The sequence below is a fragment of the Ovis aries genome, chromosome 7, assembly GCF_016772045.2.
Source record: "Ovis aries strain OAR_USU_Benz2616 breed Rambouillet chromosome 7, ARS-UI_Ramb_v3.0, whole genome shotgun sequence".
In the NCBI taxonomy this organism is placed as follows: Eukaryota; Metazoa; Chordata; class Mammalia; order Artiodactyla; family Bovidae; genus Ovis; species Ovis aries.
This window is the reverse complement of record NC_056060.1, coordinates 88,665,869-88,681,673: the sequence shown is the minus strand read 5'-3', so window position 1 is coordinate 88,681,673 and position 15,805 is coordinate 88,665,869. Positions and strand designations below refer to the sequence as shown.

General features: G+C 45.5%; 1 protein-coding gene across 19 annotated transcripts in view; it reads right to left on the bottom strand.

The window, feature by feature from the left end:
- NRXN3 (neurexin 3) overlaps positions 1-15,805 on the bottom strand; it is a 1,842,793-nt gene that overhangs the window by 608,549 nt on the left and 1,218,439 nt on the right. For 4 of the 19 annotated variants that reach the window (XM_060418443.1, XM_012182163.5, XM_060418444.1 and 1 more), the window contains exon 1: positions 10,865-12,002. The exons of the other annotated variants lie outside the window; for them this stretch is intronic. In XM_060418443.1, the coding sequence (XP_060274426.1) occupies positions 10,865-11,102 (238 nt within the window). In that variant the 5' untranslated portion in view covers positions 11,103-12,002. Of the gene's footprint in view, positions 1-10,864; positions 12,003-15,805 lie in introns of those variants that run through there. 19 annotated transcript variants of the gene reach the window in all.

The window sequence follows — 15,805 nt, the reverse complement described above, 5'->3', positions numbered from 1 at the left end:
ACTTATAAAGAGGCCCCAAAGACGTTGCCACCTATCCCTACTTGCTCATAATAAGTCTAGGACTTGAGACCTGGAATTAAGTGGATAATGGAAGTGCACTGAAAATTGCTGACCTTTTGTCTACAGCCACTGAAGCAAGGCCAAGCCTGGGGAAGACTAGCTGCTCCTTGCTAGTCATTGCCCCTACTGCAAAGACAAGTATCTCCCCAAGTCCACGCTCCCGAAGCTGCCAGACACACCGGTGCGCTTTGGCGACTCTCGTGTGCTCCTCATAAAAGCGGTGCTTTGTACGGCAACTGCAAATTTTTAAAAGGGCTCATTTCACCTGGGTGTCACGGGCTGATTATTCCTTCCTCCTTGTTTGAGCTCTGCAGACAGCCAGATCCTGCCTAGCTCCTCCTCCTTCCCTTCTTTGACAACATCAGATGCCAAAGGTGCAAAGCAAATAAATGTTAAGTAAAACACCGACGCTGGTTCAGTTTAATGCTGTGCTCCGTCAACCCGCTCCACTGCCTAGCAACCGTGGTGGCTCACCCCAAGTTCATTTTCATTTTAATGTGCTCCACATAGAAAAGCCACCTAAATAGATACCCCCAGTTCTGAAGCATATAATCTGTAAACTACAGGAACGGGCGGATCATTTCCATTAGTTTTTTCTGTAGTGAAAACCACAATTTGCACCCAAAGTGTGTAATTATATTCAAATTCTGAAAGACTGCCTCAGAAACAGTTGAAATTCATAGTTTAGGGGAAAGACACTCAGGAGTAGATACCATTATGGTTTAATGTGGGAAGGGAAGTGACAGGAATATTTCAAAACAGTAAAAAGAATTAAAAAAAAAAAGGGTGAGGACAGTATCTCAGAAAGGTGGCTTTCAGGATTCTGGAGGTTTTAATGTTCAGAGCTACTCAACAGTGAGTGACCAAGGGGAGGGGACCAGGACAAAAAAAGTGTCCCTGAGCAATACCTGAGCTGCGGCTTCAGATGGGAAACAGGTGAGTACACAGGCCATTTCCCAACTGCTTTCAGGACATGAGACCCAACCAGGAGAGGACATGTCTCCTGGCATGGGAACCAGCCTGAATCTGAGCCCTTTCTCACAGTAAGGTCTCCCATACAGAATACCTGGCAGCTACAAATTGACACTTGCCATTGAGACTTGCCATCTACCTCTACAAAGATGAAATCATGTGCTGCTACAGCTGCTGATTTTCAACACTCCCTGCAAGGATTTCAGGGTGGGGAGCAGAAATGAGGCACTCTGTGCTCAGAGAAACCTGGCAGAACAGGTCTTCAGATAGTCTGACATTCTCAGGAGCTGGTGTTATGAGTCCAATTCTTCTATCTCCTCCCTTCTAGAAAAGCACAGTGACACATGCTCCTCGTGACTAGCAGTTATTTTCACGAGACTTGCAGAAACTTTCTGGAAAAATATGTGCTTGATCACCTGTATTCTCCCTTTACCAAAATCACATACACACTGACCATCTCCCCAGAGTTTCTCAGAAATATCTGAGATGCTGATTCCAGGGCTATATTCCTCATTTTGCACACCATGCCAAGTTGCTTCAGTCCTGTCTGACTCGCTGCAACCCTATGACTTTAGCCCACCAGATTCCTCTGTCCATGGGATTCTCCAGGCAAGAAAACTGGAGTGAGTTGCCGTGCCTTCCTCCAGGGGATCCTCCCGACCCAGGGCTCCTGCCTGCCAATGCAGGAGACTTGGATTTGATCCCTGGGATGGAAAGATACCCTAGGGAGGGGCATGGCAACCCACTCCAGTATTCTTGCTTGGATAATCCCGTGGACAGAGGAGCCTGGCAAGCTATGGTCCACGGGATCACAAAGAGTCAGACACAACTAAAGTGACCTAGCACACATACTCCTCATTTTGACCCCAAATAAAACTTAACTCACAACTCTCACATTGTACATATTATTTAAGTCGACATACCCAAGAATCACACCTCTTAGCACAAAGCCAGACATGTATTAAAAGACTATATAGGAAACATTAATTTTTACAAAGGCCAGAAAAATCTAATGCTGTCAGAATCCATTCCTACAGGACTTCATCTGGTTAAGGAGAAGAGGGCAGCAGAGGACGAGATGGTTGGATGGCATCATTGACTCAATGGACATAAATTTGAGCAAACTCTGGGAGATAGTGGAGGAGAGGGAAGCTTGGCATGCTGCAGCCCATGGGGTCACAAAGAGTTGGACATGACTTGCTGACTGAATAACAAGGGGAGATTAATCTGAAGCAAAGCATCTCGGGGAGATGAGAAGTCAGCCTCTATGTTGTAGAGTAAAAGACGGGTGATGGAGGTCACATCATATTGCCCAGGTTCCCACATGATTCTGATACTGACTGATGCCCTTGGCTAAGACCCTACTTTGGCCATTTGGAACATCAGGTGATGAGATAATCCCTAAACTCGCTGTGTTTGCTGTCTGCTTCTTGAGATGACGGGCTTCCTGGGAGAGCAAAAAGGTCAAGAGCTCTGTAGTCAGAACCAGCTCTGAAGCCTGGATCTATCCCCAGCCTACTTTGGTCCTACTTATGCTCTCTGAGTCTCACCATTTTTATTTATGAAACGGTAGTAACCTTTTTAGGGTCAAGGATTGTGAGGATTAAATGAAACCATATATATAAGGCACTGGAAGAGAGCCTGGCACACAAGAGGTATGCATTAGATGTTGGCGTGTGATTCGAGCAACTCTTTCTCAAAACTCTAAGTAGAAATAAACCACCTGTTCTTTATAAACTCAGTTGTCATTCTGCCCCCTGCCCTGATAACGGTTAAACACAGCAGAGCATTTTAAACACAACGCAGAGCTCCTTTCTAGTACTGAAAAGGTATGTTTAAATGAAAGTGGCATTCTTTCTGTCTCAGCGTGACTCTTTACTGAAGTTGGATCACGGGCTTTATAACATCACAGCGAGCCCCCGCCCCTTGTACATTATGCTGCTTCTATCAGAGGGGAAAAGGAAAACCCGGCTACAGCTTTGACATAAGATATTATCAGAGTCAAGAAAACAGAGCTATAAAATACGGGCAGACCTATGGAACTTAGACAGGTTGAAGATACATAGTGGGGTCTTTAAAGATGTACAGATTGGAGAATCATGCCGACCTAGTGCTGAGAACCGTTGGGGGAGATCATTTTACTCAACCCTAGCATCGCACAAATGAGGACAAAAATGAAAGGGACAGTTTTCCTCAGCTACACTATTAACACACAAACACACTACGTGCAACACAGAAAACTACAGGTAAAAGAAAGAAGAATACAGATTAGAAAATCAACATATCTAAATGTCTAAGTGGTAACAGATTAATACTTTTTTAAAAAAAAATGCCATATCCAGAGTCACAGAGTCAGGGAGAAAGCAAGGAGTAAAATCTATGGTCAGCACAATATCCCTTCCATAAGAATTCTGGTTCCAAATTTGGGATCTATAGGGTTCATGTTTGGGAACTCATGTACATTAGTGGTGGATTCATGGCAATATATGGCAAAACCAATACAGTATTGCAAAGTAAAATAAAGTAAAAATAAAAATTAAAAAAAGGGGGGGGATCTATAGTCCACTCCACCATAAAAATACACTCTCAACTTCTCTATGACCTTTGAGTCCTGGTAAGGAAATGTATCAGAAATGACATGAGAAGAAGTCTTCCACTTCCAGATCTGAAAATAGTTGTTTAAAAAGACCTGGTTTTTTCCCTCATATAAGCTAGATTAAACATTCTAGTTGTTGATGGATATGGAGCAGTATATAGTGGTATTTAAATTTTGCACAAGTTTGCTACAGAAGAGGTCCAGTACTAAATTTCCAAAATGGTCTCAGAATATTTCCTGGAGGCCTCTCCCCTTTTGCTTCACTGAGCTTCTAAACCATTTGCTATAATTTGTTATTCTAGGCTAAAATTCGCCCAGCATAGATTTCTACCTAAGAAGACAGTTACCAAGAGGAACAAGATGACCCCACGTGCTATCTTCTTTTAGTGTCATAAACAAGGAAGTACATGGTAAGATTTTTCTTCTATTTCCCTTTCCTTGCCTTGGAGGCAAAAAGTGTCACTACAGATAAGAAATGAAGAAAGCCAGTACTTACTTGTTTTTAACTTCAATCTACCAACCTACAAATAGTCAACAGTGAAGCTGGATTTTATGCAAATAACTGAAAGAGCATTATCATTAATCTATTCCCATAACATGTTTTGTCTGTACACAGAAATTAAACAAAGCACAACTTGTTTAATTTTTCATACGATTCTGTGATACGTGTATGGTAAGTATTATTAATGCTATTTCCAGTTAAAAGAATAAAATACTGAGTCTTAGTCAAGTCTACTGACTTATCCAGGTTCACAAGGCTCCTAAGCGACAGGCAAAGGCTGAGACCTATTTCCTCCAACTCTAATCTTGTAGTGACTGTTCCCAAACCCGCCTAACAGTTCTCTGCACCTCAGAGGTGCATCAGCATCTACCTGCCATCCTTATTAGCACACATTCTCAAAATCATTTTTCAGAAACATGTGAATACAAAAAGAAAATGCATTCCCTTTACCCAAAGAGGTGAATACCTTGCTTGGGATTTATATCAGCAAGGGCGTAATAACTGCAACATATTTTCTCAATTGTCTCCCATGAAGTACACAGTTTCCTTCATGTGAGTTTAAAATACAGTTTCATGAAAGAAATTCAATGGAAAAATATTGAAATTGACATATTTTTAAAAGGACATACTTTTTTCCAAATATTCATAAAAGTATTCATACTTATTAAATTTGTTTCTTCTTCACTGTAGGGTGAGATGTGCAAACAGTTGGCAATATGTGTCTTGAGAAAGGAAAAGAGTTAGTCACTGTAGCTGATTAAAGGGAGTCCCTGGAAGAGAAGGGGCGTCAGGCCTGGATGGCAGCTGGTCTCAACAGAGAGCTGGGGAGGGTGGGCATTGGAGTCTGTCTACGGAGCATGCGGCAGGATCAGCCAGTGTGCACATCAAAGTAGAGGCTCGGTTACATGAAATACAGAGGCAACAAACACAAGTTTCTCTAAAGTCACTGGTGCCGCTGTCTCCATGTATGTAAGTAGGGTTCTTCCCAAGGAGGATCCATCTTATCAGTTTTGTAAATTGCTACCATTGTCACCGAAGGTTTAATTTTCCCATTGTAAAAGTTTGAGTTCCCAGGATATGCTCTGCATGGTACCTGTTTACTTTACAATGACTGGGTCCTGGGGGTGGGGGAGGAGGAGTACTACGAGCTGACCTGTACCCCCACAACATTCATATGTTGAAGCCTAGACCTCCAGGACTTCAGATCATGACTACATTTGGAGTAAGGGCCTTTAAAGGGGTTCATGCGTACATGCATGCACGCTCAGTCATGTCCCACTCTTCACGACCCCATGGACTGCCCACCAGGATCCTCTGTCCATGGGATTCTGCAGGCAAGAATACTAGAGTGGGTTTCCAGTTTCTTCTCCAGGGGATCTTTCCCACCCAGGGATTGAACCTTTGTCTCTTGAGTCTTCTGCAATGGCAGGAGAATTCTTTACTGCTGAACCACCTGGGAAGCTCATTTAAAGGGGTGATTAACTTAAAATGGGGCTCTGAGTGAAACTTAATCCACTCTGACCAGTATCCTTATCAGCAGAGGAAATTTGGACACACAAGGAAACATCAGAGATGAGTGAACACGGAGGACAGACCCTGGAGGGGACACAGTAAGAAGGCAGCCATCCGCAAGCCAAGGAGAGAGGCCTCAGAAGAAATAAAATCTGCCAAAGCCAAAAGGCTGGACTTCCAGCCTCCAGATCTGTGAGAAAATAAATTTCTGTTGTTTGAGCTACCCAGTCTATGATTTTTTTTTTTTATGGCAGTCCTAACAAAATAATATAAGAAAGGAAGTATGGTTAAGTTCAAGTTTTATCTTAAGAAATTTGCCTCTTTCCCTGATTACACAGAGTTCTAGTGAAACAAGCTGAGGTCTGATCAATTCACTCATTAAAATGTAAAACATAATATGTTATGTCTTCCAGACAATAACACAACAAAGATCTTACTACTGAATTTCAGCCATCAGCCAGTTCAGTAAAGGGTTTATTTTTCCTGAAAAAGAACTGTTCCAATTTCCTCTTCTCTTTTCCTTAGGATATAGCAGCCCTCACCTCCATCGCCCACGCCGACAAAGATTTATATTAAAAGTCCTAAAGAAATATACACTAGGATAGTATAATCCTCCTACACTGGCCTTTCAAGAACAATTTAATCTCCAGAGCAACCACTTGCCAGCAAACTTTAGAGACACCAAACAAAGCATCTAGAGAAGACAGAGAAAGAGAAGCCAATTTAATTAATTCATCACCAAGGCCAAAGACATATAAATCTTACCATTTTATCTGTCAACCAACACTCTGAATTATTCAGCAATCTGAATCCCAAGAAGGGAGGGAGAAAGAAAATGGTTAGAAAGCAGCTGGCTGAGCAACAGAAAGTGCTAAACAGATCAGAGCAAAACAAGCCCCAAGTTTGGAAAAACTTCAGAGATGGAACTCTGTGACAATGAATGAGAAGCATCATTTCCTGTAAGAAAGACTCCTGGCTAATGGGTCACAAGACAGACTACTACCACCACCTTTGCTAAGATGATTCAAAGAGGACTTACCTACACATACAGACACACACACACAGACACATACACAGACAGACACACATATACACAGAGACACATACACAGACAGACAGAGACAGAGACACAGAGACACACAGACAGACAGACACACACACACACAGACACACACACAGAGACAGACAGACACACAGAAATACACAGACACACACACAGACACAGACAGGCACACACATACACAGAGACACACACAGAGACACAGATACACAGACACACACACAGACACACAGGCACACACATACACAGAGACACGCACAGACAGACACAGAGACACACACACACACACACACAGAGGTTTCTGGTCAAGAGGCTTTCTTCTAATATATTGTGGTATATTTTTTTCTTTTACAAAAAAAAAACTGAGTTTTATGCCCCCAAATGTCTAAAAAGCCAGCAAGCTCTGCTATTCTGTGGAAAACAAAGTAGAAGTCACATATTAAGTAAACCTAGGCTCCAGAGCAAACTTTTTTAAACTGTATTGAGACACTTTTAAGTGGATGTGTCCCACTCTCCTTAAAGGTGGGAGAGAGGGAAAAGATACAGAAAACTCACCTATGAAACTTAAGGTTGGTAAACAAGTGTATTTCAATATCTATACATCCCATGCATGCTCAGCTGCTAAGTCGTATCTGACTCTTTGCAACCTCATGGAATCCAGCCGCCTGGGTCCTCTGTCCATGGGATTTTCCAGGCAAGAATACCGAAGTGAGTTGCCATTTCCTTCTCCAGTTATATGTCCCACAGCACTAAATTACCTAGGAGCTTCAACAGGCATGACATAGAAGTATGAAAGTAAAGATGAGAAAGAAAAATAACTGAAGGATATTTTGAATAACAGAATACTGTAAATCTGCATTTCACAAGGGATGTTTAGATTTCATAGTAGTTAATTTGGTTGGGTATCTGGATCCTTGTCCCATCCCTCCTATTTTTAAAATTTACAGAAGCATTTATCTTTCACAGATGATCCAAATACTTCTGAAATTATTCCATGCTGAATGATACAATGCCCTATTTAGTTTTCTATCCTTAGCAGGTTACACACAGCCTAGCACATAGTAAATACCCAATAAATGTTAGTTCAGTAGAAGAGAGCACGCAAGGAAGCAATAAGCCTCAGAGAAGGGACCGAGTAATGGGTGAAAGCTTACTAGACCCCAAGTGAGAAGAGAGTTCATTCTATTCAGAGACACAATTTTCACCTAAAACTATTTTGCATATTCCAGCAGGGTGCTTGTAGTCTCCCCAGCTTATAAAGGAGCTCAACCTGCTCTAGGCTGCCCTGGGATCAAGATTTTAGGCAAAATCCATATACAGTAAATTTTTTAAAGAACAGAATCAAGCCTGGATAGAAGATCAGCTATTTGGAGGATTTCTCTCTTCCATCTGTTTTTGTGTGAGTTTCACTATAGGATAGGAGGTTTTAGACAAAGGAGGTGCTCATTAACAGGGCAAATCTGAGGACCTCCAGGTTCTCAGGAAATGGACAAAGGGAACAAGGGTAGGAAAACAAAACAAAACAAAACAAAAACATCTCCTTGAGTCCAGAGACCATTATTGGACTCAAGGTCCTAGTGTTCATTTATACCAGAATGAAGGACATTTACTTTCTCACAGACAGTAGAAATGGCTGCTTTTAACTCTGGAATCAGGTTGGAGGAAACTGAGTAACAACCATTAGCCTCCTACCACCTCCATCCAAAACAGTTTTGAAAACAATTGTTGATAGCTAAGGCTTCGTCTTGGACGAGGGGAAAGCAAGGGTACTCCAAGTAAGAATGAGGGACATTAAGGAAGCACTGAGGGGTCTTCTGGTCCTTTCAGGCAGAAAAGGGCACAGCTTAGACATGGGATGGAAGCCACAGTTTGGGGTGTCTTGTTGCTTGCTACTTCTCTTGATTTCAAGCCCCCAAATATGAATTAAACATGCAAGGAGCCTGCCTAATATAGATGCATCCAGTCTCCAAGCCCAGATCAATGGGATGGAACTTCAGGACTGAAAGGAGATACTAGAGTTGATTTTGTGAGCTGTCTTGTCTTCAGTCATGCTAGATTCTTAAGTTCACTGCATTCTACAGCTCTGATGGGAACTGAGGACCTTTTCTAGGGTCTCTGATCATTTACTTACTTGGTTCTCCTTTTTCTGTGGTTCGGAATCTTATCAGATGTAGGTTAATGAGGAAGTAGACTGGGAACCAGTTAAGAAGATCTAGAGGGTCCTGAGCAACCAATCAGGGAAGAAATAAAGTAAATAGAGAAGAGTTGTGTTTAACCTGTGCTGGTCTCAACCCCTCTAGGCCCCTCAGCTGACTGAGAGAGGGAGGGGGACGGAGCCAAGGGGAGAGGAAGAGATTGACAGATTTCAGAATCCCAGGGAAGTACTACACATTCCCTCACTTAACTACGTGCTGCTTTTAACTGTTTATATCCCGAACAGAAAGCATACAGACCCTGCCAGCCTATATAACCTCTAACAAATGCGTATCTTCATCTCCCTGCTGATCATTTACACTAATTAGCAAAATTTAGCTAATTATCGCTGAGCGTTTCCTCGTTTAATTATGGCTATTAGTAATGGTCTGTCTGGCTTCCTCCATCTCCCACCCCTCTCTTTTCCTTTCTCACCCTTTACAATCCCACCCCCAACTGCCAGTCCCTCTCCTCCTTAGAAACTGACAGTTTCTATTTCCATGAAATTGCTTTTGCCTTTTTGGTGGTTGTGGCACTTTCCTCTCCTACGGTGTTTTTTTGTTTTTTTTTTTTTTTTCTTTTTTTCTGAAAGCCTACACCAAAACCCAGCAGGAATCACAGAGAAAACAGCAACCAGATCAAGCATTCCCTCCTCCCCAGCACCTCCTCTCCACCAACTAGTACAAGCTCTGAGCCGCTTGACGACTCCATCAAATAAAATGTAAAGAAAGAATCAGAGCAAGAGGACGTGCTGGCATTTTCTCCATGTGCTTCCACTTAACACTACAGACAGCACAGCACAGAGCAGGAACCCAGCGCCGGGAGGCAGTGGGAAGAGCGGACGTTCCCAGTGGGGTCTGGATGTGACAGGTCTTCAAAATACACGCTAGGGCAGGGGACCTCCAGGGCGGTTTGCTCTCGCTGCTCCTCAGAGGGCTGCTCCTGCAGGTGGGCTCTGTGATCCCCGTCAGAGTGGAGTGCATAGTAAACAAACAACGCAGCTTCAGAACAGTTTACTACAGCAAGCGCCAACCTCCACGGCGGACATCACCCTTTTCAGAGGTAGCCTGCTGAAAGCTGAGTTCTCATCTTAGGAGCCAGAGATCTCCTCTTTCACTCGCTATGCAAGGAGGGTCGTTTAGAGCAAAACACATCATACTTGCATGGTGTGAACAAGCCCACCCATGCTTCCCTTAGTGGAAACAAATTCCCCTCAGTGGGGGGATTGAAGTGGCAACAATTTACACTTGGGTAAATTATAAATGGACTTTGCCTTATCTTATGCATTGCCTCCTCCCAGGTAGTTAGCAATATTAGGGGTATAGTTTTCATCATAGCTGCTCTCTCCATCTGACATGTGGACAAACTTAAAGCTGGGCACATGAACAGTAATGACCACTGTTTATTAAAAAAATTTTTTCTAAAAATAAAAAAATAAAAAAAAAATTTTCTGCCTCTCTACACTCAGCTGCTTTCCCCCCCTTCCCCAACCTTAACCACTTTATAGCAGTTCAGTCAACTTCAGGCTGAAGACATAAGGATTCCTGCTGCCTGCTATTTTCCCAGGACTAGCTCTCCAACAAGATCAGGGAGAAGAAGGGTAAAAACAAGGTGAATGAATGGATTCTCAAAAGTGCAGCAATGGGGACTTATCTGATAAGTTGCCTGCCATCTGTTGGGTGAAGGAAGCAGGGGGGTCCAAACAGGAGAATACCAGTGCTTGTGCAGCCCTGAATAAGTAAGCCAGCCCAGGTGGGGCGGACCCATTAGAGAAAATGGGAACGGGGCAGAAAAAAACAGCTTATAGGGGAAATTGGGCATTTTCTTCCCTCATGCACATGCGATGCTTTTCATGATTTTCAATCCAATTTTTTCCAAATTCTTTTCCCACCCTTAACATTACCTGAAAGGCGAGTGGGTTACGGAATTGCTATGCCCCATTAAAACGATAAAGAGCAGAGAGACCCACCGTGCCCTCCTCGAAGGGAAACAGGGGAGCGATAGATAGAAATAGGCACTGAGTGATGCTTGCTGCCATGGAAATGGTGCTCGTGCTGAGAGTGAGACCCCGGCGAGGAGGAGGAGGAGGCTACATTAGAGGAACTCCACACAGAGCTGACGATACATCCCCAGAAAAGGGACCAGATCCCAAGCGTCCAGGCCGGCCGGCGAGGAGGGCTCCGTCTCGCGTGGATTCTCAGGTGCATGGTCAACGCACAGGACCACCACAGATGGGCAGTTTGAATTCCAGCCAGTGAGGAATAATTAAGTTCATGATGCCCAGGGACCCATCATAGCAGAAGGGATACTTGCCCGGATTTTGGAAAACAGGGAAGGAATGAGCGTTTTCAAGACAGATGATGGGGGGAAAAAAACTACTTAAAAAAAAAAATGAGGCAAAAGCTCCCCTTTCTTGGAGCTGAAATTTACGATGCCAAAGTACACCCAGGTATAGCAACCCTCCTAGGGAGCCCCGGAATGCCACACATGTCAGGGGAGGCCCTTCCAGCTCCTCCTGGTCTCCGCGGGGCACCTCGGGTCGGATGACTTAACTGCACACTCCGGGAAGCCACACGGAGGGAAGGTGGAAATGAAGGAAGAAGAAGAGGAGACGGCAGGAGACCCAAGTAGGTTCAGCTTAGTTTATCCCAACATCCGAGCAGTTTGAACATTTTTTTTCCCCAACTTGGCGAGCGATGCAATGCAGAACTCCCAGGAAAAGGGGGGCTGCAGATGCTGAGAGTTCTTCGCGGGGTCCTCGGAGTCTCGGTGGAAGGGCTCCGGGGGGCGGAGGCTGTGAACCCTGCGTGTTCTGGAAGAGCGCCACGGAGCAGCCGCCTGCGGGCCGGGTTTCTCAACGGGATGAAAAGGCAGCAGCCGCCGGAGGAAGATAGGAACAAGAACGACCGGAGAGACAGAGAAGAGGAGGAGGAGGAGGAACCCAGCGCGGAGCGGCCACCCAAACCGACGTGGCCCGGGCGCAGAGAGGCGGGGTGGGGGAGCCGCGAAGGCGCGCGAGGAGGTGCCCGGCGGGCGGCCGAGTTGGCCGGGAGGCGGGCGGGCGCCTGCAAAGCGCGCGGAACCGGGAGGCACAGGTGAAGCGAAGCGAGGAGTTGGGGCGCCAGATTCACGAATGGGCAAGTCGTATGCAAATAGCGCACTCCCGAGAGCAAATCAGGGCAGCCCGAGCGCTCGGCCGAGGGACTGGCTGGCTCGGAGGGAGGAGGGGCCCGAGCGCCCCGGAATCCCGGCCCTCCCCATTCAAGTGCACGCTGGTCTACCCCCCGCGCGAGCTACGCGCGCGCACCAACACCCTGCCTGCTCACGCTCGGCTCCCTACCGGAGGAGTGAGCACAAGCGTGTGTGTGTGTGTGCGCGCGCGCGCGCTGCGCCTTTTGATCGCCCGATCCCTGCTCCTCTCCCAGGCATATTAAGCCAAACTCCGGCAGTTGGAAAGAAAAAAAAAAAAAAAAATGCAGGCGGCAGCGAAGGCTGAAGTCTCCCCAGACAGAAATAAAAATCAACCCCTTGAGTCAGCAGGAGCGCCGGAGCGGCTTGCACGCGGTAGTGCCCGAGCGCGCGCGCGCTCCTCCTGGCCTGGTGGTCAGCACCGCGCCGCCACTCTCCGGGGACGTGCCTCTTTGGGGGCGAAGGGGATACGAGCCCAACCGAGGGGCGAATGTCGGCAGCGCGTCCTGGTTCTCGAAGGTGAAGGTGAAGGCGGCGAGGTGGACCCCAGGACCCCGCGGAGGGTGAGAGGTTTGATGCGCCCCCCGCCCCCCAGGGGAGGGCCTTGGAGAAGGTAGATTCCACCCCTGGTGGGCAGGATGTTCTGGGAATTCAGGACCCAGGAGTTGGCTGGTCCAAGAACTTCAGAAGAGGTGAGGGCTGAGTCGGCTGGCGAAAGAGTGACTGGTCTGGCCTGCCCTGGCCTTAGAGGCACGCTGCCCCCGGAGGGTAGAGCCTCCGGGCCTCCAGGACTTGGCACAAAAGACAGTGCGGCTTTTACATCCGGGCTGAACCTGCAGGGGAGAGCGGAGAGGCAGGAAGAAGCTTGGCGAGCCCGCAGTGGCCATCTGTTACTCCAGGAGGAAGCCGACCAGAGCTCGGCCAGCAAACTGTGATATTCTGCGCAAGGCAGCCTTCATCCCATCCCTCACCCCCCAACTTCTCACTGCGCGGTTGAGAGTGATACAGAAGCCCGACAGCCTCCTGGACTCCCGGGTCTTGCTGTTGCTGCCTCTGACTCCCTCCTTTCCACTCCCCTTAGTCATAAAAGCACCGGATATTTGGGGATGGGGCCGGGATGGAGAAGTAAGGAAATAATACTTGCTGTCTAAATCACATCATATACACTATAGGACACTGGCTGGTTAAATCATGTCTATATGTCTTCAGTTCTGTTCAGTAGCTCAGTCCTGTCTGACTCTTTGCCACCCCGAGGATTGCAGCACATCAGGCCTCCCTGTCCATCACCAACCCCCAGAGCTTGCTCAAACTCATGTCCATCGAGTCGGTGATGCCATCCAACCATCTCATCCTCTTGTCATCCCCTTCTCCTCCCACCTCCTATCTTTCCCAGCATCAGGGTCTTTTCCAGTGAGTCAGTTCTTCACATCAGGGGGCCAAAGTACTGGAGCTTCAGCTTCAGCATCAGTCCTTCCAATGAATATTCGGGACTGATTTCCTTTAGGATGGACTGGTTGGATCTCCTTGCAGTCTAAGGGACTCTCAAGAGTCTTCTCCAACACCACAGTTCAAAAGCATCAATTCTTCAACGCTTGATTATATATATTTATATACAGGCTTCCAGGTGGCGCTAGTATTAAAGAACCTACCTGTGAATGCAGACATAAGTGGCGTGGGTGTGATCCCTGGGTTAGGAAGATTCCCTGAAGGAGGGCATGGCAACCCACTCCAGTATTCTTGCCTGAAGAATTCCATGGACAGAGGAGCCTGGCAGGTGATATAGCCCATGCAGTCACAAAGAGTTGGACATGACTGAAGCAACTGAGCATGCATATATATATATATATATATATTTGCGTGTGTATATATATGTGTGTATATATATATAGATAGATAGCGAGAGAGACATGCACACACACACACACACAGCACTTATGCAGCATTTCTTTTTTAAAAAGAAGTTTATAGCACCTATCATATTCCTGCTCTCAAGAAACATCTCAGGCCTCCTGACTGAGAATAAGAGATTATTCATTCTTGGGGCACCTTGAAGAGATGTTAAATAAGTTAGCATTATCTGTCTCTAACATAAAGATATCAAACCTAGAAATGATTTGCCTTCAAAGTCAAATATCAAGTCCCTTTGAGACTTTGTGATGGTGACTTGGTGCTCTGGTTAGGAAATCGGTGTTCTCCTGAAGATGCCTGCTGCCTGCAGTAAATGGTGCACAGTCATCCCAGCTGCTCTGGCTCTTGGCTGTAAGGGTGATTCAAGATCCACAGCCTCCAATGAGATGGCCCTCATTCGTGATCTTTCATGCCTTTGGGCTGTGGCCCATGAACATTATGTTTTAAACTAGCAACATGTACTCAACAGCAGCACAATAAGACAGAGGGGTGATTGATGGAGACCTGATTTATACCCTGATTTAAGACCAGATTTCCTTCTCTGTAAAATGAGAATAGTACCTCCTCCCCTTATAAGGTTCTTGGGAATATTAATTGAGATAATGTATACATAGCATCTGGCATAGCAGTAGAGTGGCAGTAATTTTTGTTTAATAGAAAAATAAGCTAAAACTCCAAGAAGGTTAAGTACGTGTTTAGGGTCTCAGGCAACTATTACGACAAAAGTGAAAAAAAAACCCACCATATTAATATCCTAGGCATCCTCCATTAACGTCAATGATAATTCCCATTCAATCCAACCACTCCTTGATGTCCTCCTCCAGATGGAATCTCACAGCGCTTTGGACTTTGTCTCTGTATCATGGCCTTAAAGAGACCTAGATGACCTGGCTTATACCTAGTTGTCCAACTCCATCTTCTTCCAGATGACCTCTTACTCTCTACGCCACAGTCTCCTGGACCTGCTTTTTGCTCTTGAATGTGCAAAGCTCTTTCCCAACTCAAGGCCTTTAAACATGCTGGGCCCTCTTCTCTGGAACACTCTTCCCTAAGATTTTCATTACAGATGTGACCTCCTCAGAAGCCCTCTCTAACCCTCATCTAAAGTAAGCTACAACCACCCCAAAAGGTACTTTATCCCATGACCATGTTCTGTTTTCCTCAAAGCACTCCACTTTCTGAAATTATTTTATTTATATTTGTTCATGGTCTCTTTAAAAAGACTGGACGTTCCCTGGAAGTTGAACCTTTGCCTTGGTCTCCCCTATATTTTCTGTGTGCACAAGAGTGGGTAGCACAGAGTAGAAGCTCAGTAAACATTTGCTGCATTAATGCATGCAAGGAATCAATTTCCAACCTCATGTGATGTGGTTAGTTGCTAAGTTGTGTCTGACTCCTGCAACCCCATGGCCTTGTAGCCCACTAGGCTTCTCTGTCCATGGGATTTCCCAGGCAAAAATACTGGAGTGGGTTGCCATTTCCTTCTCCATGGGATCTTCCTAATCCAGAGACTGAACTCATGTCTTCTGAGTTGCAGCGGGATTCTTTACCAGCTGAGACACCAGGGAAGCCCTTCTAACCTTATATGCATATTTTTTAATATACCATTCATTCCACTGACATATTTATCTGGCTTTAGTGACACTGACCCCCAGAGACACATATTTGCAGAGATCATGAGTTGACCACCTACCCACTTAATGCTTTTCTTCTTTTCTGAATTGGCACTGAGTATTGGAGACTGTATTTTTTTCCCTTAATCCCAAGGAAGGATGGGAAGTTTAGATGGACCTTCCAATTAATTCTCTGCTAG